This window comes from Martes martes (genome assembly GCF_963455335.1).
Source record: "Martes martes genome assembly, chromosome: 2".
NCBI classification, from domain to species: Eukaryota; Metazoa; Chordata; class Mammalia; order Carnivora; family Mustelidae; genus Martes; species Martes martes.
Genome location: NC_137889.1, coordinates 38,120,517 through 38,144,557, shown reverse-complemented (window position 1 = coordinate 38,144,557; position 24,041 = coordinate 38,120,517). Strand labels below are relative to the sequence as shown.

Sequence of the window (24,041 nt, the reverse complement as noted above, 5' to 3'; positions counted from 1 at the left end):
CTCCCTCCCTCTTTCTTCCCCCTTCCCCTCTCTCTTTTGCTTTCTTGCTTCTGATTCAGTCATAATATCATCTGCCTTTCTCCAGGCTCCTGTGCTCTCATAGACTGCCTTGCATATTCGTAAAATATGCCATCTAAAGGTAGTTAAAGCAAGTTTCAGAGCCATTCTTGTCCTGTTTCCATTTTTTTATCATTATTGTGAAAATATGAAACTCAGTATGTTTTATCATAAGTATACTATTTTATAATTAATTTTTAAAATTTAAGAGTGTAAAGGAGATGTTTTCATGAGCTATTCAAGAATGATGGTATTGATAGAAACTCCTTATGACAATATCTACCTCCTCAGTGTTGAAAAGAAAAAAATGCTTCTGCTATACTATTCTGTAAGTAAGATTTCAAAAATGAATCTTCCATTTTTATCTTTCCATATTATTGGGAAAAGCTAATAGTTTTGATGGCTGAGTAGCCAGGTTTACTCACAGGTAGCCGAGAGTCGTTAGATTTTACACCATACCATTGAAGAGACTATCTGTCTTCAAATTTCTACCAAAGTGTCAGAAGTCAAGATTCAACCCTAACTTTTAGGAAAATAGGTTTTACATTTCTAGAGGGTAGGTGTGAGTCACTTTTGTTTTTTTTTTTTAAGATTTTATTTATTTATTTGACAGAGAGATCACAAGTAGGCAGAGCAGCAGGCAGAAAGAGAGGGCAAAGCAGGGTCCCTGCTGAGCAGAGAGCTTGATGCAGGGCTCAATCCCAGGACTGTGAGATCATGACCTGAGCCGAAGGCAGAGGCTTAACCCACTGAGCCAACCAGGTGCCCCGACTTTGGGTTTAAGTGAGATGTTGGGAAATTACTTCAGAGCACTGGGGTCCTCTGCATGGAGGACCTGGCTCCTTCCCCTCACCTGTTGTTGGGGGAGCTTGGCCTGGGTGCAGTCCATGAAATCTCAGGGACAAGCTCGGCATAGGCCAGAAACAAACAGGAGGAAGGGAGGCTGGCTATGGGCTAGGCCTTTAAAACCACAAGGTCCCTGGGAAGGAGTCCTAATTAAGTCACAGTCTACTCCAGACCTGATGGTCGGGGATGGGTTGTGCCAGCTGAGGGGCTGATGGGACTCCAAGGCTGAGAGAGAGAGGAGGGTGGATGGAGGTCTGCAATAGGCATCCTCTTGGCACGTTTGCTTGAGAAGGCCAAGGGTCATCTTAGATGTTACCTTTAGCAAGGTTTCAGAACAGGAAGCCTCCGAACCAAGCTTTTTTTTTTTTTTTTTTTTTTTAAATTAACGTCTATTAAGTGCTATAGCTCAGCCATGTCCCTGTTTTTAAACCATGTACAAATTCATCTAGAAATATTCTGAGAATATTTGTTTTCACTTTTTCTTCAACATTCAGATTTCTAGTGTAGATAAGAGGGTATGAGGTAGAGCTGAAGCAGATAATCACAGAGGGAAATTCTAGAAAGAGAATCTATAAATCCTTGACTCAGGAGTCCTTCCAGTGCTCTCACTGGGCCTGGTGACAGAGGCATGGCTGGTTCAGAGATCAAGGGACGGAAGTGATGGTGGGCAGGCCTCAGAGTTGAGGAACTTGCTCAGAAGCATCGAGGGCCCCGAGAAAAGAGAGTGAGGATCTTGTTAACATTACAAGTTTGGGAGGTAGAACTTACGAAACCCCTCAGTATCTCTTCCAGTGATTCTGAACATTCTAAGGTCTCTGTTCCTCTAATGTGAGAGGTCAGTGGCATTTGAAAATTAAAGAGTATCTTCGCACATTCAGTTCTGTGAATCAAAGCCATATAGGGACTTTCATACTGGGGGGAAGGCAAGAGAGTTAGGAGGCTTGTCCTGAACCCTTTTCGGAGAAGCCCTTGCAGGAGAGAGAGAAGAACCAAAGCGTTAGCTGGAAGATCTAAATGCCATTGCGTCCTCACTGAGAATCATTGCTGAGCAGGAGAGGAAGCATTTCCCAGGCCTCTCTATCTCCCAAAGACATGATTTCTATGAACTCAAGTGAATCAATTCTGCAGTATCAGGTCTAGGCTCCCCCATCCCAATATTAAGTAACTATTTGCCTCTGTGTTTTCTTCTTTTCTTCAGGTTTCAGTTTTTACATTTAAATCTTCAGTTCATTTTGGCTGGAGGTAGGGATCTAACTTACTTCTTCCTTCCAGGTAGTTATGAGCAAGTTGGCCCAACATCACTTGTTGAATAAGCCAGCCTTTCCCCGCGGACTTGATTGCCCACCCCCATCCTGTTTTCAAACAGCCAGCGCTGTCTGGTGACACACCGGCCAGACCTCAGCCACTCTGGATTTGGGCTTCTGTACTCCTGACAGATTCCCATCTCAGCCTTGTGCTTGGTGCTCCCTGGCCCCCCTGCGGGGGGTGCCAAGCTCTGTTTCAGCAATAGACTGTGCGGTTGTTGAAGTGCTTTGTTTTATTTTGCTCCCATTTGATAAAAACGAATGGAGGAGGGAGAAAACCAGGGTGTTGGGCCTTGCCATAAAAAAACCGGTCTTGGGGAGCCTGGGTGGCTCAGTGGTTTAGGCCTCTGCCTTCGGCTCGGGTCGTGATCCCAGCGTCCTGGGATCGAGCCCCACATCGGGCGCTCTGCTCAGTGGGGAGCCTGCTTCCTCCTCTCTCTCTGCCTGCCTCTCTGCCTACTTGTGATCTGTCTGTCAAATAAGTAAATAAAAAATTTAAAAAAAAAACCGGTCTTATAAATAGAATACAAAATAGAAGTCATTTGGTCTCAAAAAAGCCTTTTTCCTTAACCAGATGCTTATTGGACATAATATGAAGGAGAAAACCTCCATTAAAGAACACGGACACAGTTGTAGAAATTAATTACCTAAGATTATCTGAGTAGGAGAGGGGGTCCTGGTCTGAAATGGTGCCTAAGGTATCATAAAGACAATTAAAAGCCTCTCCAAGCCACGCCAGGCTGAGGACATACATGCCTTGGTGCTCTTGGATTTGACCTCTGTGTGCAGCCTGTCCCAGAGTGAACCTGTGGGTGAACCTCGCCCTAACGTGTAAAAACAAAACTAGAAACAATACAAAGGAGAAAACATAAAAACTCCCCTTGGCTGTTTCTCAGCCCAGTCCTGCCAGCCAGCAACCATCTGTCTCTCTTAGTCCCCACGCATAGGCCACCACCGCTTGAGCCCCAGAAACCTCCTTAAGCGTCCTTTCTCTTTGGTTGGTGGCACGGCCACACTGGGCCGGGGGCCTCTGTGGGGGCTGCCTGCACCACACAGTAGCCCTGAATCAGTCTCAGCACGTTCCCTCTTTCGTCCAGCCCCTTCTGTACATGGCGGCCATGGTGACCTTCTCGAAAGTCTGATCATGTGGGCCTCCCTCTGGTTACAACCCTGCAGGGACACCCTACTGACCGCGTGGTGGCCACCGTCTTCAGCTTGCTGGACGCTGCCTCACACCCGCCTGCCAGTCCTCCCCTGTGTTGCCCCTTCCCACCCCGGCTGTGCCTGGAATGCCTCCCCCATCCCAGAGTTCGCCGCCCCTTCCTAGATTGCCTTCCCTGCTCTCACAGGCCCTGTCCTGGCCCAGAACTGCACTCTCACAATGCTGTGGGCCGTGGGCCTCCTTCCTCCTTGGCACTCAACACAGCCAAGGGTCATACGTTTGTGTGTTTACGCGGTTAGCGTCTGCCCCCCTCACGGGTTGGTGAGCCCCACATCCATTTTCACTCATCGTCATGTTCCTAGTGACTGGCACAAGGGAGGTTCTCAATAAATACTTGTTGAATGTTGTTCTTGTTCACCCTGTTGGCAAGCTAACCTGACAAACAAGATTTCATCAAGAATTCTATTTTAGGATTCGATCGTATTGGTCCAAAATATTCCTATTTTGTATTTTCACTTCCAGATTTGATGTGTCCATGATATTAATAAAATACTCTTTTAGTAGGATATTGTCCCTTGCCATTAGAATGGTCTTTTCATTTGTCTCACGTGGGCTCCAAATCTCTAGAATTGCATAGGCTTCAAATCTTAGGAAGTGACAGAATCTGACGGTGTATTTCACACTGTGTATCTATTTCATTATATGCCTATAGCATTGCATACATAGATGGCTCTATGACCAAATATTTATTATGTACTATTTTAATTTGAAAAGCATGTTACTCAGTTTACAGTTTTGGATGGAAAGGAAAAAATCGTCTGTAATACTACCTGCCACTCAAAGTTAGCCACTGTTCTGACTTATCGTATATTAACCTGCCCGTCTTTTTATATGGATTTTAACACTACCATGATCACAATATACATAAAATTTAGTGTCCTGTTTTTTCCCCCTAAATAATCTTAATATTGATTGATCATTATACTGTCTGTGACATGACATATGAACCTAATTTATCTAGTTCAGGTCAATAAGCATCTCTGAAGAACCACACTGTGGTAATAAGCACCATTCTGTGCACCTAAGTCAAAAAATTCATTCAAAAAAATACAGATTTGGTACCTCGGCTGTATAATAATAGAATACCACAGTTCCAAAGCTTTTAGTGACATTTTTACTTCATGGATATACTAATTTTGTGACATTGCCTTTTTATCTTAGAGGACTTTTCTCCATGTTTAATAGCCTCTTTTTTCATATATTCAAAATATTGGTTAGGGCTTCCCACATGCCAGGCACTATTCAATGTCCTGGGGATACAGCAGTGAATCCAAATAAAGTACCCACACCCTCCTGAAAGGAGACAGACAAGAATGAATGAATGAATGAATGCAGTGATAAGTAGAGCAGCCAAAAAGTTGGGTGAGAGGTGTGGATGATGGCATGGAGGGGAGGGGCTGCTCTTTCACGAGGTCAGGGAAGGCCTCTCTGATGGTGACATTTGAGCAGAGACCTAAATAGCATGAGTAGCTACACAGCTGTCAGGGAGAGTTTTTCTGGCATAGGGATCAGCAGGTGCAAAGGCCCAGAGGTGAGAGCGTTTGGTGTTTTCAAGGAATAAGAAGGAGCCTGTGAAGGAAGGGGCAATCGGAGCTGAGGACAGTGGGCTGGGGCGGGGCCTGCAGGAGACCGTGGAGGGCCTTCCAAGCCGTGGGGTGAGGCCTCTGGCCTTTCCTCTGAGTGAGGGATGGGTAGTCAGGGAATAGTAAGATGATCTGAATCGTGTTTCAGTAGGATCATTTCATTCTGCAGCTTTCTCTCTTCCTCCTGAGGGCCTTCAGTTTCCACCTTTGTCAAACTCTGACAAAGTATACTTTATACTAGACGTAAACACAGTATATGTCACTGTATACTAGAACCTGTAAGCCTTCTTTTAGACACATGCACGGTGTGCTTGTAAAGTGCTCATTCTTGTGTGTAAATTTTCAGGCAGGTCATTAGCCACACCCTGTGGTGTCACAGAATAATATTTGGTCATCACCGGTCCAAGAATCAGGCACATTCCATGTATCTGAAAAACTCTGTAACTGAGTTTCTCATTTCTTTATCTTTTACCCGTTTGAAGCAATTTTTTCTTTCTGAAAATAATGACCAAATATGTTTTTCAGATTGCAAAAAGTCATATCCTATTAAGGCTTATTGCCAACCTGTAATTCTAAAGCATACTTCACCCTCTGATATTCTAGAAACCAGCTTTTTTTTTGTGGGAGGGTCGGAGGAGACGTTAACCTAATTATAATCTTCCTTGAGTTGCTTTATGGTTAGATCTGTCACATGCCAAAGTTAGAGCCCATTGGTAGCCTTAAAACACTTATTTCTGATGGAACAAACTGTTACAGGTTGCTTAGGGTAATCGATTTCTTTTGTTTTCTTTTCTGTTACAGGAGGAGACATCACAGCTTTCCCAGATTGGGAGGAAAAATATGGAATGTGTTTTACCGCTGACTGAACACAACCAAATGAACTGTACTGACAGTAGTTTGAAAACCAGCAGTTAGCAGTTTGTTCAGGCTCTAACATTGTCCAGCACTTTCCAGAGCAAACTCACTGTTTACAAGAACTCTCGGCCTTACGACGTTTATAACCTCAAGCTTTGTTTATTTAAAATATTTCTGCAAAAGAAAAGTACCCGGAGCCCACTTTCCAAAATGGCCATGGATGAGTATTTGTGGATGGTCATTTTGGGTTTTATCATAGCTTTTATCTTGGCGTTTTCTGTTGGTGCAAACGATGTTGCCAATTCTTTTGGTACTGCTGTGGGCTCTGGCGTGGTGACCTTGAGACAAGCATGCATTTTGGCTTCAATATTTGAAACCACTGGCTCAGTGTTACTGGGAGCCAAAGTGGGAGAGACCATTCGAAAAGGTATCATTGATGTGAACCTATACAACGAGACAGTAGAAACACTAATGGCTGGGGAAGTTAGTGCAATGGTTGGTAAGTAGCCTTATTCTTTACATCAATGGGAAATGCATCTGATGGCCTACTTCTGTACAAATATTTCTGTCATGTCCATAAGTGTGATATTTGTTTTAACTTCAAAACTGGTTTGATGTTTCATATATACTACATCTTACTTTTGCTTTCTGCATTTTAACTTGATTTTTTTTTAATGTTCAAATATCAAGGAAACATTTTCTTAAAATTTTAACAAACGTTGTTGTTAAAATGGATTTGGCTAAAAGTACTTTTTATAAAGTAACAGACAAAGATGTTTGTAGACTAGCTGTCATTTTAAAGTAGTTTGAGAATCCTTAAAGAAATAACGTCTTGGGGAATGTGTTTGTAAGGTTGACTTGTGAGATATCCTTGACAGTTGATGCCTATTTTTCCATAGATTATTCATCAGTTAGGCTGCAATGTTTTGAAAACATGGATGCCAAAAAACCAATATTTATTAAGTTTTGTGTCCTCAGTTTGAGGTTTTGAGCCTGACTGAATCAATGTCGAGTGCTTGTGTTTCGGGAAATGCTAGTGTTCTACCTTATTTTTAATCCCTTTGCTGGGATTTTTTATTTTTGTTTTGCTTTTTGATTTTTCTGATTCTACCTCTAAGAGCTCCATTTTGGATGATATTTGTTTTGTTTTCTGGCCAAACGACCATTTGTGTGTCACCTGTTTACAGTATGGCCTTATATTGGTAGTTTAGAGTTGTCTAGATGAGGGGCAAGTGTAGAGGGCAGTGAAACATGGTAACAAGCTGACTGACCAGCCAGTTGGTGTGATTTCTCCACTGGCCGGGCTGACCATCAGCTGCAAGCACCGTGGGGGTGCTGCCCTGTCTGCCCTCGCTACCTCCGGAAAGAAGATTCAGACAGGAATGCTTAAGTGCAGCCCCCAGGACTCTTGCTCTGCTTGTCTCTGGGTAGCGATGACATCACAGCAGACAGCTGATCTGTATGGGTAATTTGGTTATGGAGAAGATGGTTAGAGAGGAATCCTACCACCTTCTGCTTTCAACAGGACATACCCTTTTGGAGGAAGGGTTCTGCAGTAGGAGGTAAGGTGGCTGATGTACCAAGAACACAGCTAAAGTCCACAAGCCCCTAGTTCTTGACTCTCACTAGCATTTCTGAAGCACCCAGAATGTGGACATTATTTACCAAATTTAAGATGGCCCACCATCTTTTTGCAACAGCAGGTTAGTTGGAGAAATTGTTGAGGTGTTTGATCCATATCCAATTCCGATGTACTAAGGTATTAAATACCAAGTACAGGACGCTGGTAATACATGCTAAGGAGTTCTGTTCTCAGCATTTTGTTTTTTAACGATGTAAGGTTCATGATTGCTTTTGTGCCAATAGCTGTTGTAATGACTGGATTTTATTTACCTTCACTGGTTATCTGTTTCTCATCATTGCCAGATAAAAGTAAAATTTCCCTTAGAAAAATGACAGTTCTTTGTAAAAGTCATGCTTGGTTGTTGTGATAGGAATCCAAGACATAGTCATAGTGAGCTAAAATTAAGATTTCTCTAGTCAGGATGATATGGGCAAGAAATGTTGAAAGTAGGGGAAAAATAAAGAAAAGCATTTATAAAATTAAGTCTTAACAGTAGCTTCTTCTGTTATTGGATAAGACTTCTGAGGAATAGTTGTATTTATATTTTTTTAAGATTTTATTTATTTATCTGAGAGAGTGAGCAAGAGAGAACACACAAGCAGGGGGGCTGTAGGCAGAGGGAGAGGGAGAAGCAGACTCCCCACTGAGCAGGGAGCCTGATGTGGTACTCGATCCCAGGACTCTGGGATCATGACCTGAGCAGTTGGCAGACAGTTAACCAACTGAGCCACCCAGGCGCCCCGGCATGGTTGTGTTTATAAAGAGATTTGTTGGTGAGGCCACACAGAGGCCCCAGCTTAGACTAGAAACCTCGTGAGCTCAGAGCTTCATGTCACTGCTCACTTTTCATGTGGGCAGTCTGACTTGTCCAGTTTTTCAGTTCTCCCACCCCGGCCTTTGGCTCTTCACTGAAAGAATGAAGAATACTTACCTCAACTAGAATTTAGGTTAACCAAAGCAATTTGAGGTTTTGCTTGAATAACTTGATGTTGTTTGCTTTGGTTTCTTTCTTGTAATCTTCCTTTTTTTCTTACTTTCTCTTTTGGTGTATGGGTAGATGAATCTCAAAGCCTATTTTGTTGGGAATTTATGTGAGGTACTAGATTTTTAGAATTGGGTTCCTTGCAAATGAGAGCTTTGTTAATTTAAGGCGGTGGTATAATTATTATTGGCCAAAACCAAAGCCAGTTCTTTCCCAATGCCTGAATTATCCCTTTTTCCTTCTTCTAAATTCGATATCCATTTCTTCTCTCTTTATCTCCCCCTGTCATATTCTGTTCTTTCTTTTTTCTTTAGAAATGTCTCCCCAAGCCCTTGGATCTCTATGCTTTCTGATAGAGTGGTGGTAGCATTGGGTTGGTTGGGTGGAAGAAATTATTTTTGCCAGCTAAACTTCCAGAATTAAGCCCCTTTGTATACTAAGCTCAGCCCTAAAGCAATAGTCGGTCCACTTAGTATGAAACCACCAATGGTTCCAAAAATCTACTGAGAATTCAGAACTCATCCTCTTCTCATGGAAATATCTATAATAGCATGAACCAAAGAAGTGCCCCATCCCTTTTCCTGTGCTGAGCACACTCACGCTGCCTGTCTGCTTCCAGCGTGACCATGCACCTTTGCGCGGCCACCTCCCCACATTCCCCCAACTTTCCCTAGATTTTGTCTTACACCTTTATTCCACACTTAATCCCTTCCTCTTTATAAGATATCATTATCTTAAGTTAAAATAGCTCTGTCTTTTTTCCCACTGTTTTTCTTAACGCTGATGTAATTCCATTGGCCTTCAGAAATTCCCAAGGCTTAGGAGGCCTCGCACTCTCACTTTGCCAGGCGCCCTGCAAATCCCTGCCTCTGCCTTGCCCTCCTTCCCGCTGCCCCTCCCCTCCCGCCCCCTGGCCCCCTTCCTGACTGGGCAGCCCTGTCCTCCCTGACCTTTCCTTACAAACCCTGCTGCTCCAGGACCTATGTTATAAAGTCAGCCAGAGAAGGGATAGCAGCTTTCAGGAAAGAAAATCTCATGGTCTGAATTCATCTGGGTGAGTTTATACTCCTCTCTGAACATCACCAGATTGTTTTCAGTTTGGAAGAATAGAAATCATAAAGTTTCTTTCTCAAGTTATAGCTCTGTGCCATATAACGTGCTCTAAACTCTGGCTCTATTTTTAACACAAACTAGTCAGTCACTCAGAAGCTCGGGGCTTAGATGTGAAGGCATAAGGAATTGTCCATAGGGAGGCCTGGCTGCCGCCACGGAGCCTGTCACCAGTTTGGCAACACGGGGCCGGCCCCTCCTCCTCCCAGCACTTGCTTCACGGGTAGCCACGGACAGGGTCAAGCCCATTTTGGCTCACAGGTGGGCATGCCCAGCTTCACGGAGCAGTGGTCAGCATTGCTGCCCAAACTAGGGCCTGTACAGCCAGTAATGATCCTTTGTAAGTCAGATCTTTTTGAAGAAAATGCCAGGGATCTGCTTAAAAGTGCTGCTGCCAAGCAACCAGATTTCCAGAATTAACATTTGGGATTAATAACGTGCCCTGCTTATCAGCCAAGCCCTTTGTTCCCTTACAGTTCTATATGAGCTTTTCAACAACTGTTTCTGAAAGTGATCTCGCCCAGCTGATGCTTTTAATACGCACTGCAAAATTTGATCTGCTTATGAAAATATCTGGAGTGAACTGTAGCCCAGAAAAACATTAAGCCTGGAAAAGGAGGTGAAATTGAGGTAAAAGGACACAAAGCCAAAGCTAAGGATCCTCTTAACTGGCAAGAATTAGGAGACTCGAGAAAGTATACAAAGAAAATGCCTGGTATTTTGGTCAGGGGCTGAGAGCAGATGCCCACCTGTGGGTTAAATGTCTCAGTGACTTCTCATACAAAAGAGACAAATACAAAAAAGCAACGTGGAATTACACACTCTCTTTTTCATTGAGGTGTCACTGACGTGTAACGCTAGATTAGTTTCAGGTGTAAGTGTAATGATTCACTGTTTGCATATTACAGTCTCTCTTACAGACTAATCAATGTGACCTCGCCAGTGTCTAGCCCTCCTTGTTATGTGACCATAGGGTTAACTGCAGTGACATCTTTTCCAGTATGCAGCCTTTCCTACTTCTCTGTGTTCACTAGAGCCTGTAATCTCTTGCTTGGTCTTGGCCACATTTCACATTAGAACAAGTTCATCGTCAGCACCTGTACCTAACTGTGAAAAAGGCTGTTAATAACTGGCATCAAGAGACTTTTCTGGAAATATTTTCAATAAATCATCATTATCCTTTCAGTGTTGAAGAGTGTCCCTTTGAGTAAAGTTAAGTGAGTGATTTTTGTCAGGACTTTAGCACTCTGTAAAGAAAGAATCCATTAAAAAAATCAACCCTAGCGGGCACCTGGGTGACTCAGTGGGTTAAGCCTCTGCCTTCAGCTCAGGTCATGATCCCAGGGTCCTGGGATCGAGCCCCGCATCGGGCTCCCTGCTCAGCAGGGAGCCTGCTTCCTCCTCTCTCTCTGTCTGCCTCTCTGCCTACTTGTGGTATCTCTGTCAAATAAATAAATAAAACCTTTAAAAAAAAAAAAAAACACAACCCTGGGGAGATACTGTTATGGAGAACTAAAATTTGGATTTCTTCCTTTTGTGGCTGTTTGAGGTACTGTATTCTATATCTGACTTTTTTTTTTTTTTAAATCTCTCAACCTACAGGGTCGGCAGTTTGGCAGTTGATTGCATCCTTCCTGAGACTCCCCATCTCGGGCACTCATTGCATTGTCGGTTCTACCATAGGATTCTCACTTGTCGCGATTGGCACACAAGGTGTACAGTGGATGGAGCTCGTCAAGATTGGTAATTGCCATTTTCTTTTACGTGTCAGAAGCACAGTTTACATTCTCTAGAGTAAGTCTTATTGAAAGTAACCATTATCATCTATTTTTCCCTTCAAATGTTAAGGTTTATTTCTTTCTTTTTTTTTTTTTTTCAAATGTTAAGTTTTAGAAGACAAGACCTATGTGGGTAATACATTTCCCCCTAAGATTTCTGCTAACGGAGACTGTGAACTTTTATGTGTTAAATAGTTTTTTAGTGCGACTCTTTTCAGATGTCATCTGGCTCTGAAAATCAGTATCTATCTGTTGTTCCCAGACAAAAAAGAAATGCATGTGATTGAAATGAGCCTGTAGTCAGAAAAATGAGGCCCTCATGAAGGAAATACCTTCCGTGTACAGGAGGCAGGGTTCGTGGTCGTGGGGAAGCCAGGGACCGAGGCCGGCTTACTTAGCTCAGCGCATTCAGCAGGTCTCCCTGTCTGCCCCCACAGAAGAGACACTCTAGCGCTCTTTCTGGGTTGTAGCCTGCCCAGCAGGGACGGGTATAACAGGTCTGATGGTCTGCCTCCTGGCTCTGCCTTTTAGCAAGAGGGAGGAAATCCATTCAGCCCCATAAGTACAAACCCACCTGTTCTGAACAACATTCTCCTGCCCCATCTCCACCCAGTGGGTTACTCACCCTTATCAGAATCACAGTGGCCTCAAGAGCTCTGGGTCAAACAGATCCCTGACCTCCCAAGCCAGGGACACAGATGGCTGGGAAAATCACCTTAGATCCCAGGAGGCTTCTACAACAATGTCTCTCAACTCTGGCTGTACTTGAGAATTAGCTGGAGAAGCAGTTAAAAAATATCAATGCCCAGAACCCCATCCCATACCTTTTAAATCTAAATTCTGGGGGTGGGACCTGAGCATAACTGGTATTTGAAAACTCCCCAGATGTTTCCAGTGTGCAGCCAAGATGGAAACTGCTGGGCCACAGTGTCAGGACGGCAGTACCAGGCTGACCTAGGAAAACAAAATGGAAGGTGGCTCACCTTTTAACTAACTTTACTGTTGAGCAAGGACCAGGTATCCATCTGTGGATGGGTAAGGAGAACAGACAGAAGGGGCTCAGAGGGAATCAAAGGAGACTGTTTTCCGAGGCCAGGCTCAGGGATCCCTTACCTGACCGTGTGCTGGGAGTGTGCTCACGGACACGGGACTCTGTCTGTGTGTGAGGATAGCTGTGCACATGTGAAGGTCAGCCCTGCCAGAGAAGTAGGGTTGGTTGGGTTCTGAGTTAAGGTGAATAATTCCAGCAATATTTATTAATGTAGGTATGATGTGTTGGTTATCATTCTATTGTATAAATGACTTATGTAGAATTTTAACATTCATTAGATTTTTTTTTCATTATTCAGTTGCTTCTTGGTTTATATCTCCACTGTTGTCTGGTTTCATGTCTGGCGTGCTGTTTATACTGATCAGAATTTTCATCCTAAAGAAGGTAAGTGGGGCTGTTATGTTTTTATTAAGTTTTAGAACTAATTTGGTTCTATATAATAGAAATGAATAGTTAAGGAGTCAGAGGAATGATTGTATTTTTACTTTGTTAAGTCACGGCACCCTGCATTTATAATTAGACTTTATTTTAAAGTAGGCCAAGAGGGGCAACTGGCTGGCTCAGTCCAGAGAGCATGTCACTCTTGATCTCAGGGTTGTGGTTTCAAGCCCCACATTGGGTATAAAGATTACTTAAAAATAAAATCTTTAAAAAAAAATAAAGTCGGCAGAACAAGTCAAGGTAGAGTACCGAGGGGCTCCCCCAGAAAGCAGCATTGTAAATAGTGTTTCATGCCCTTTGATTTAGTTCAGTAGTCAGTGCTCCCTGGCATTGCACACAGGCCCCAGAAAAGGAAGAGTAATTCTTTCCTGAATGTTAAACAGAACAGAGTGTGATAGTGGGAAGATTTTGAAGTAGACTGCCACTACACACACCTGGAAAATTTCTTTTCCCAAATATAAAGTGGTTTCTATATTTTAACAAAAAGCAAGCTTGAGACACTGACTTTTTCTTCTCCCCGAGGAAAGGATGAAAAGAAGGAAATATACTTATTGGGGGTAGATTTTATCAAAAATGAAAGGAGATTGAAATTAGAACTTCCTGAGATCCGTATTTTGGAGGAAAAACTTGATTGTATTTTTTTGACCATCAAGGGGTTGTTGCAATATTTTATACGCCCTAAAGCAGGCCCCAGGTCCCTGTGTCGCAGCGCACACTGAGCACGTGTGGGGCAGGCCTTCCCTCAAGTGGATCCTCACTTGAAGACACCGCTATTTCCCGTTGGCACTGCCTGGCAGTCTACCAGAGGACTCCCTTCTCTTGGATCTGTGCAAAGCTACATTCCTTCTCTTGGGCTCCCTCCATACTAATATTTATTTACATCTTGAAAGGTGCCACCCTCTCTTGCCTGCTAGACTTCACTTTTCTGACTTCCTCTGCCTGGAACCCATCCTTGCCTGGCAAACTCCCGCTGCTACCCAGCCATCATGTGCCACTTCCTTGAAAGCCTTTCTTCTCCCACCCAGTTCTGGTTGCTTCCCTCCCTCTCATGCTTCTACCATGCTCTGTTTTTTCTTACCATTGCACTGTTGTGCCGTGTGGTGTTGTATGACTTGCGTGCTGGCCTGCTTGCCATCCGACTGTAAGATCTGTGAAAGTAGAACCATGACTGTCTTGTTAACTTCCAGTATTCCAGTGCCCAGTGCTGTGCTTGGGAAGACACTGGTATTTAAGAGGGAACGGCGTATGCTTAGATAGGTGGCAGATGATGGATAGATGGATGGAAGGAAGGAAAGAAAGGAGAGAGGGAAAGAAGGAGGGAGGGAGAGAGCCAGGAGGGAGGAGAGAAGACAGGTCTGGAGACAATTGGCATTTGAGTTTTAAGAATAAGTGATCTGAGAAAAAAATAAAGTGATTCAATTAAAAAGACCATAAACTCAACACTTGTACACCTTCCCAGGTTTCCGGGTGGGTGTCTTTGTTCAGCACCTCTCATCCTGAGAGAATGTTTTGGAAACTAGGGGCAGTGGGCATTTGAGCACCCGAGCATTTCGTTCGTAACGGGACCTGGGTTCTTGTCACATGGTACACGATAGGTTAGAAGAGCACTGTACCTCATCCCTGCTCCTGCCCTGGGTCCTGGCTTCTTCCTGTTCGCTGGTCTGGCTATGAGTCTCATGCAGTTGAATCACTTGCGACACCCGCTCTTACTGGTCCTTATACCCCATTACCATTCAACTCAAGCCCCTTGACAAGTGCTGATGGCTACTTGAAACATTCCAGAATAGGTTCTTAATGGGTTGTACTGTTCTGCAGACACACTTGATTTCCATACATGTTTGCATTTGGTAGTAGGAATCCTAGTCTCTACTTCTTCTTACTCCCGTAGCCCACAGTAGTTCTTAGATCTCATTTTCTTTTAATCATGGGTAGGTGGCAGATTCATATAAACACCAATGTCTTATGTGGTTATTAGAAATTAGACCTTGTTTGAATGATTTAAGTGACATCTAATGTGCCAGTGCTGTATTGAGGAGTTCCCAGTCTATGGTTTTTTATTTTTTTAAAGAATTTATCTATTTATTTATTTGTCAGAGAGAGAGAAGGTACAAGCAGGGGGAGCAGCAGGCAGAGGGAGAAGCAGACTCCCCACTGAGCAGGGAGCCCAACTTGGGACTCTATCCCAGGACCCTGGTATCATGACCTGAGCCTAAGGCAGATGCTTAACCAGCTGAGCCACCCAGGTGCTCCAGTCCATATTTTTGCTTCGATATGTTCTGTAGATCTTCTTAAAACCCTCCATTTCAAATATTCTCTCAGATGTTATTTAGTGTAAAACATATGCAGTACTATTCTTGTTAAAGTACTAGATTTAGGGAATGTACCAGAAGTCTCAAGTTGTAAAAAAATGTTTTATTAGACAAAGAACCCCCAGTTCTTTTTAACTTTCCGTAGTTGAAGGTTAAATACTATGCTTTATGAAAAGATCTTTAAAAATCATAGCCCATGGTAATATAATGGCCATACACATTTTAATAGAGCTAAAATGTATTGTGTAATAGGGTGAAGTAAAATCTCACAGTAATGCAGTGGTGTTTAAGTCACTTGGCTCTCTGAGAGCCTCCTCCGAGGGCCGAGCCTCAAGATATTGGTTGCAAGCAGATTTTCAGGACCAAACCTGAACTTAGCTGGAGAAGTGAGCGCCACCAGTTTTGAAGCAGATGCTGAGCTCTGGGCTTCGGTCCCCAGGGACTGGCTTAACCTCACAGCTCTGCTCTGTTTCTAAATCTGACATCAGCTCATGTGATTCTAGCGCTTCAGTGTGTCTCCTGGCCACAATAGTGCTCTTTGAAACAGTATTTGTGTAGGAGACACGGCCCAGGCTGATGTGCAACAGGTCACACGGCAGTGACATGGCCTGCCGTTCTGGCCACACCACTCTTTGGAAGCCTTTCTCGTAACAGTGTTTTCTATCATTTTGCCTATGTTGGCTCCAGAGGCTTCCTGAATCCTGACCTTCCACTTTATCTCATTATCATACAGGAGGACCCTGTTCCCAATGGCCTGCGGGCACTCCCAGTGTTCTATGCAGCTACAATAGCAATAAATGTGTTTTCCATCATGTACACGGGAGCACCAGGTAAGAATTCCTCGGAAGCTTAAATCCAGCAGGCAAGGTGTGTATTGTTAGACTTCACAGTCTTATTTGGTGCACTGTTGTTGGCTGACAGTAAAAAACCTCCTTCATGCTCATTATGGAGGAGGAAAAGGAGTAGTAAATGCATGTCTTTGTTTTAAATACTCAAGAAGTATGTAAAGGACAAAGGCAACAAACAGACTTTCAAGTGAAAAAAGAAATTTGAAGTCCTCCTGCCTTTTGCGCTGCTGTGTAAGCACAGCAGCCTTCATGTGCTGAGTCTCAGCACAGGGTCTAACACTGAGCACCTCCCCTGAGCCATGGAGGAGGGGGATGGGGAGGGGAGCGCATGTGAACGGTAGCAGCCACACGTCGGTGACACGCAGAGGCAGCTCTGACGTGGCCTGTGGCACAAACGCCAAACTCCCTGGCATTTGTCTGACCAAAGAATCCCGTGAGTGGATGCTACCTCCCCACCCCCTGCTTGTTTAAGATGCTGAAATCAGTGGTGATTTTATTTCCAGAATTACTTCTTCCCATTCTGACAGCTTTTGTTCTTCTTATTAGGTTTCTAGGGGCTTTGAGGGGGTGCAGGGTTAAAAGTTGTTTTCTTTTGCATTTTGGATGGCTAAAGAGAGACATATATGGTGTTCCTATTGGCAAACATCTCAGTATGGGGGAGCATTCCAATGAAATGATTCTGTACATGGTTTGGTAGAGAGGTTTCCTCCTGCTGCTCTTTATGGTGGCCTCCTATAGCGAGATCCCAAATATACCTGTTACTGTGGGGATATCTGGAGTCAGCAGATAGTTTGTGTTATTTTTCTTCTTGTGAATATTCTTTATGGAATAAGATTCAGTTACCGGCCATATCTGACCAAAATCTCCCTCTTCCTGTTCAAAAAGATAAAATTTCCCCTAAGTAGCATGTCATAACAGTTGACAAGCACCCTCTTCCAAAATGGGGGGATGTCCTTATGAATTCCTCAAACTCAGTGTCATCAAGGCCATGTTTCTCAGATTTTATTTTATTAGACATATATAATTATGTGTGTGTACTTCAGTACTGCACATAAGAAACTGTTTCTGAATGAATGTTAACATCATATAACTTTCTGATTTGGCCTCTGCAGCATTCAGAGTGTTAATCTTCAGGGTTTAAATACTCACGATTAGGACTTCCAGACTTTGGGTGGGTGCCCGGAGGTAGAGCATCACAGCTGCCTTAAATTATATGGAAAGCACAAAGCCATAGCTCATGGGGACGAGGAGAGCCCGAGAGGGATGGAACCCTAGCCTCAGATATAAGCAGCCTGGTGGCCCCGGGCGTTTTGTAATTTATAGACTGGGAAGGGTGTGTGTCACAGACTGTCTTCTCAGTACATAAGAAAATTGGACGTGGGGAGAACACAGCTCTGCACCACAAAGTTAATCCCACCACCAAGTGTGACTCTCCTGAAGCATTCACATGGCGCTCAGCCGGCCCTGGAGCACCAGGATGGGAAAGAGCCGTCATGGAGCTGCGGTGTGCATCCCATCTCCTCGCTCCTCGCTCCTCGGGACTCTTGTTCTTTTTTTTTTTTTTTTTTTGAAGATTTTATTTATTTATTTGACAGAGAGAGAGATTTATTTATTGACAGAGAGATCACAAGTAGGCAGAGAGCCAGGCAGAGGGGGAGGGTGAAGGAGTCTCCCCACTGATCCCAGGGTCCCAGGACCCTGAGATCATGACCTGAGCCCAAGGCAGACACTTAACCCACTGAGCCACCCAGGCGTTCCAGGGACTCTTGTTCTTAATTTTATATCGGCTCCCAGAGCACAGGGTGGCGGAAGAAAAAGCCCAGCCAGTGTCAACAGCCACCTCTCGGCTTAGTGATTTTGGGGACTGAGGGGAGGCTGGGGATCTCCTTTGTAGTACCAAGTCTCAGAAATGGGAATTGGTATAAATGAGGATAATTTATTTTTATTTCTGCATTTTGGTTTTTTCTACGCTCTATTCTTCTTGCTTCTGGTGGTTCTTCTGGATGTCAGAAGTCAACTATGTGATTTTAAGTAAAATTTGCCTTTTTCTGTACTTGGTCTAATTTTTTCCATCTCTTCTTTCCCGTTTCCTCATCATTTGCTGCAGTTTTACTGCAGATTTGCTGAGAGAATCATCTGAGTGGAGTAGTAAATATTGTAGAGAAAACTAAACTGTATGATGGATGAGATGCTAAGGATAACATCAGTACTTCACAAGGAGGCTGAAAGAAAGAATATAAATGCTGAGTTTTAGTGAGCTGAATCACACATGAATTAATCCTTTTGGTCCCCTGGCAGTGCAGACAGGGAAGCGAAGCACAGCAGAGCTGAGTCTCCAAGGGCATATAACTGGGGAGGTAGAGAATCCTACTCCCGAGCCCCAGGTTCTGTGTGATGACGTTACACTGACACGTGACACGGGTTAGACACCTGCTACACAGTTCCTGGTCCCTCCTGTCACCGTTAATGACAGTGCTAAACTTGGAGCCTACTTCAAATAAGCAAACAAAAATACACCAACCTTCATACATTCTTCCCCTTCTTTTCATTCTCTTTACAAATGGCTTCCAGTACGGTCACCTGAGTGGCTCATTCAGTTAAGCATCCAACTCTTGATTTTTGGCTCAGGTCATGATCTCAGGGCTGTAAGATTGAGCCCCGAGGTGGCCTCTATGCTGGGCATGGAACCTGCTTAGTATTCTTTCCCTCTACCCCTCTTCCTGCTCTCTCTCTCTCTCATCCCCCCCCCCAAAAAAAAGGCTTCTAATACATTTAGAAAACTGGTTCTATGTTTTTGTATATATTTAATATACAGGTACTATAAAAAGAGTAGCTACCTCTTTTATTATTTTTTTAAAGATTTATGTATTTATTTATTTGACACAGAGAGAGATCGCAAGTAGGCAGAGAGGCAGGCAGAGAGAGAGAAGGTGGGGGAAGCAGGCTCCCTGCTGAGCAGAGAGGCCGATCCAGGGCTTGATCCCAGGACCCTGGGATCATGACCTGAGCCGAAGGCAGAGTCTTTAACCCACTGAGCCACCCAGGTGCCCCACTACCTCTTTTAATTAGGGATATTAAAACATCTGTACAAGAACCTCCAGGATCATTCCTCGTTTGAAAGCCCAGATAGTATTCGCCCCGCTGTGGTTAACATTAAGGACTTTGGGCAGCTGTGCTGTCAGGAACGTCACGTCTCACCTCTCTGAGCCTCTGTGCGTCATGATAAAGTGAGGACAGCAGGAGGACTTCCGCGAAAGGCCGCCACATTATCTGAGACAATGCAGGCAGGGTGCGCACACAGTGCCCGGCCCATAGTGACTCGTAATACGTTTTAGGGCCTATTTTGTGACCATCAATCATAAGTAGCCTCATCTTTTCCGCCTCAAGTTGCCAGCATATCCTGAGTCATCCTATCTTTTTATTTTTTCCACACATGTCAGTTTGGAAAGCTTCTTACTTGAAGTTTTCCGGGAGGGTGGGGGGGGTGGGGAGGGCTTGCCTAGAGGAGAAGGAAAGAAAAGAAGGTCATTTTGTTTCCCCACTAAGTCAGAAAAGGACTTTGCTAATATTTTGGTTCCTGGGGCATGTTTGTAGAATACCATTAGGTGCGTCCAGATCTTCTGTTTATTTAAGCAAAGGTTAACTTTTGCCCTTCAAACCAGACTTCCATTGTTTAGTGCTCCACTCTGCCTGATAGCAGTGGTGTCATATTTGGTGATAAGTCTGAGCTGAGAAGGGTCCCTTCGACGGTGACTCAGTCAGTCTCCTTTCAAAATTTGTCTGCCTTCCTGCTGGTCTGGAATATATTCCTCCTGGTTCCCTTCCCTCCTTAGAACATTTCCGTTCAACACATAGCTGCCTCAGAGGCAAAAGGAAGGAACGAAATTCCCTCACAAAAACGAGTAGCAACATCAATCTTACCCTGTCTCAGCCGTAAGAACTTTTGATAAATAGCATTTTTACTCATGGACATGACTTCAGTGGGGCTCATTGGCTGTTGAGCTCTAGTGCTGTGTTTTGATTTCTCTGCTCCTCCATTCTAAATTATTTTGAAGTTGTTTATATCTTAGGCAGAGTTTGATTTGTTTTACTTTGTATTTGACATGACTTTTCTCAAAAAAAAAAAAAAGTCATTCTTCTACTTCAAAGCCTGAGCACTTTAAAAAATTGTCTCTGTATTTTTGTCCTTAAAAAAATAATTTGCAAGAAGCAAAATTAACTTTAGGAAATAAAGTGCTCACTTGGGTTGGATAAAGGCCTGAGGTTTATTTGTAATGAAAAAGTCTTCAGTTGTGTGGGACCTGGTTTTGTTCAGTTTTGAAAGAATGAGCGCTGAAGTTCATTGCATGCTACTCTGGGCTGCCAGAGCTGATAGGCTAAGCTCACCTCTAGCAGTTGTTTTTAACTTCCGGGTCAAAGTGTGGTTCCTCACCCAGCAGCATCAGCATCTGCACATGAGGTAAAGGGGTGAGTGTGTGTGTGTGTGTGTGTGTGTGAGAGAGAGAGAGAGAGAGAGAGACTGTGGAAAGATGTCCACGATGTATTGTATATGGGAAATGAAATCGCAGAACAATATATCAGTTTGATTCTGTATCTGTTCATTTTTTTAACAAAGGAAGAAAAAGATTCTCACAAGCATTTTATACTGTATGTTTATATTTGGAAAATACCTGGAAAGAGAAACACAAAATCGTTGATAGTATTTCTCTAGAAAGTAGGTTTAAGAGAGAAGAGTGATGAGGTATTTTTATAATTGTATATCATACAGTTTTGTACTGATATTTTCAGAGTAAGCATATATTATTTATGAAATTAGAGGAGAAGAAGAAAGGCTGTGGAGAGATGCTGAGAAGTTGGGGTATAAGGGAAGTAATATGTAGTTAATGCCCTATTGGTTTTATAGGAGTTGATTTTATTCTGTAGATTCTGACAATGACCGTCAGAGGTGTGAAACGAGAGGTGTAACAAAGTAATGAACCCAGAAGATAGTGTTTCTGAAAAGTCTCCTGCATATTCTGATCCTTGGGGGATTTGAGATCGAACTGTAAAGATGTTCGAGGTTAGAGCTGCATCCTGGTCATCTGGTCTTAGCTACTGAGAAACTGGAAAGAGCTTGAGCTGCGCGGCCATCGTGTGCCTGGGTCAGAGGGCTGGGCCTCACAGCCCCGGTGTTGGTGTCTAGTGTGGGCTCCCGTGGCCAGTCCTGGCCGAGGGAAGGGAGCAGTTAGCTCCGTGTCCACAGAGTGACTAGGCAGCCTGTGTCTTATTGCCAACTTAAGGTGTGATGTTGGAAAGCAGTTTGAGATCCTCACAGGAAGACAAGACAAAGTAGTTTTGTCAAAAGTTTTGCCTCGGATGTGCATTGATTCAAGTGCCTTTCTACACCAAATTTTTGTACTTAATTGTTTGTTATCCATGAAACTTGCTTTTGCATATTTAGTACCAATCACAGCAATGTGATGTTAATGGTCCGTTTGCATGTCTTATGTGACGGCTTTTAAAGTGAATCTTTGTGTTCATTTGCTGCCTTGGTACATTACTAAATTGTTAGAATAGTTTGGTCAGATCCAAATTCTGTCCCCATTCTTTTCCTCTCTGCTTTCATTATCAATGACTTTCACCATTTTCCTGAATTCCTTTGGTTTTTCTCTTCCTTGGTGTTTTTTACTGGCTCCTCCACTTCTGCCCTCAGTGATGTGTTTATCCCCTATTCTCCCTTCCAGTTTCTCGTGACTTAGGGTGACCTCAGAGCTTTCTGGCCACTACCCAGGCCAAACTGATGGCGAAAGAGATTGTGATGATAGAGCTACCAAGGGCAGGTGGTGGTGTGGCTTTTTGTCAAGGCAAAGGATCAAAAGTCTTGTAGCCAACCTCAGTTTCTCTTTTTTGGATGTTGGTCCTAATACCTCAGGGTTCCCATGGGACCCCCGCAGAAAGCATGAAGACAGGCTTGGAAGGAACATAGAAAGCAGCCCTCCTCTGCTTTTATTGTGGTTGTACTCAGCATGGATGGAAAAAAATAGTGCCTAAGAGCAAACATGCTCACTCATTTAAAATAGATTATACGGGGGCCACCTGGGTGGCTCAGTGGATTAAGCCTCTGCGTTCGACTCAGGTTGTGATCTCAGGGTCCTGGGATCGAGCCCCGCATCGGGCTTTCTGCTCAGTAGGGGGCCTGCTTCCCCCCACCCCCCCGCCTGCCTTTCTGCCTACTTGTGATCTCTCCCTGTCAAATAAATAAATAAAATCTTTAAAATAAGTAAATTAAAATAAAATAGATTATAGAGAGGTAGATAATATATAAAATCTATTAAGATATGTATATCTCCAGATTCTCTTTTCCCACAGTTTCCAGGACTTGCCTCTCTTACATCAGATTCACACAATGAAGCTAAACGTAGCACAGTTAACAATTTTATCAACTAAAGTAGGAGGCACAAAGAAAACCTCTTCAAAAACCAAATACTTGGGGCCCCTGGGTGGCTCGGGCAGTTATGCATCTGCCTTCAGCTCCGGTCATGATCCCAGGTTCCTGAGACTGATTCCCACACCAGGCTCCCTGCTCAGCGGGGAGTCTGCTTCTCCCTCTACCCTTCCCACCCCCGCACTGCTCATGGTCTTTCTCTCTCTCTCAAAAACAAAAAACAAAAAACAAAAAACCTTTTAAGCTAAAAGAGTGATTGGTGCTGTTCTTAGTTTATCAGTTCGATGTTGCCAATTAACAGTTACTACTCAGTTTGGCAAGAACCAGCTTTGGCGTGATTTTTTATCACATGTATTAAGACACTGATGTGAAGTTGTAAAGCAGAAGACAGGAAGCCAAGGCCCACGGGTACAGCCCAGTAAGGGGAGCCTGAGTGGTTTTACAAGTGGCAGAACCAGAGCAGGAGCTGGGCTGCCAGCTAACAGGGCCCAGCCCCCTCTCCCCCCACCCCCCACCACCTGGGCCTGAGTCCGTAGCTTCCTGACATCAGAGTGAGTGCTCGGAGTGGATTAGCGAGCTCCTGAGTGTCTTTGCTCCCACCGGTGATCCCTGAGCTATAATTAAGCTAGGTGATTCTGGTTTTTTGTTTTTCCTATTTATATAGGCTAATCATGGCTCTCACAGTATTAACTACCCATTCTACCTCTTACAGTTACCAAAATGTTTAATAATACCTTAATTGAATAACATTGACTGGTTTTGTATGTATGAAATGGTTAGCAGTGTAACAAAGCCTGCATCATGAAAGATTTATGTAATCCAAGAGCAAAGAGCCAGGCTTTAAATAGTTTATTCCTTTAAAACTTTAAAAACATATTTAACAGTTTACAAAAGTGACATGCTTATTACATGTTGTCCAAGTACAGTACAAAAGTATATGTAGTGAGAAGTGAAAGCCCCCTCCAGTTTCCTGTCTCTCTACAGGAAGAGCCATTGTGTCATTCCAGAACTTTTTCTGTACACTTGTGCATATGGGAAGAGTATAAATATGGGGTTTTCTTTTTTAATCATGAATTGGATCATGATATACATCCAGGCAGCCTTTCTTCCTTACTAGATCGTGGGCCTCTTCCTTAACCAGTATACAGAGATCGACCTCGTTTTTATTTCATGTTTCCATAATGATGCACATATTCATTGTCTTGCACATTCTTGCTGTTACACATAATGCCATGGGAGTATTGTACACGTCCGCTCGTTCCTGCGCAAGGATGCTTGTTTAAGTAGAAACTTGGGAATGCGGGTGAAATGTTGCCTGTTGCCAGCAGTGAGCAAAGTGTACAAGATGCGGAGTGATGAGTTCTGGAGACAGTACAGTGCCAGGAGAATGGGATATTCCTCAACCATGTGCCCTTCGCCCCTTTTATTGGCTATTGTAATTGCAACTTAGTGCGCATTATTGAATTTTAATGAAAAGTTTTTCTGTGTTGTAATTCCATGAGTTGACACTTCAAAGAAGAGTTAAGTTTGAAGGTCAGTGTCCTTTGAAAAAAACTTTTGTTTCCAAGCTGACTTTGAAAAAGTTTGTCGATGTGGTCAGAGTGTCC

At 43.5% G+C, this 24,041-nt stretch overlaps 1 protein-coding gene across 2 annotated transcripts in view; it reads left to right on the top strand.

The window, feature by feature from the left end:
* The window catches only part of SLC20A2 (solute carrier family 20 member 2), a 104,897-nt gene that overhangs the window by 51,291 nt on the left and 29,565 nt on the right, over window positions 1–24,041 (top strand). For both annotated transcript variants that reach the window (XM_080796048.1, XM_080796047.1), the window contains exons 2-5: window positions 5,814–6,366; window positions 11,186–11,326; window positions 12,711–12,796; window positions 15,896–15,992. In XM_080796048.1, coding sequence (XP_080652174.1) covers window positions 6,078–6,366; window positions 11,186–11,326; window positions 12,711–12,796; window positions 15,896–15,992 — 613 coding nt within the window. In that variant the 5' untranslated portion in view covers window positions 5,814–6,077. The remainder of the gene's footprint in view (window positions 1–5,813; window positions 6,367–11,185; window positions 11,327–12,710; window positions 12,797–15,895; window positions 15,993–24,041) is intronic.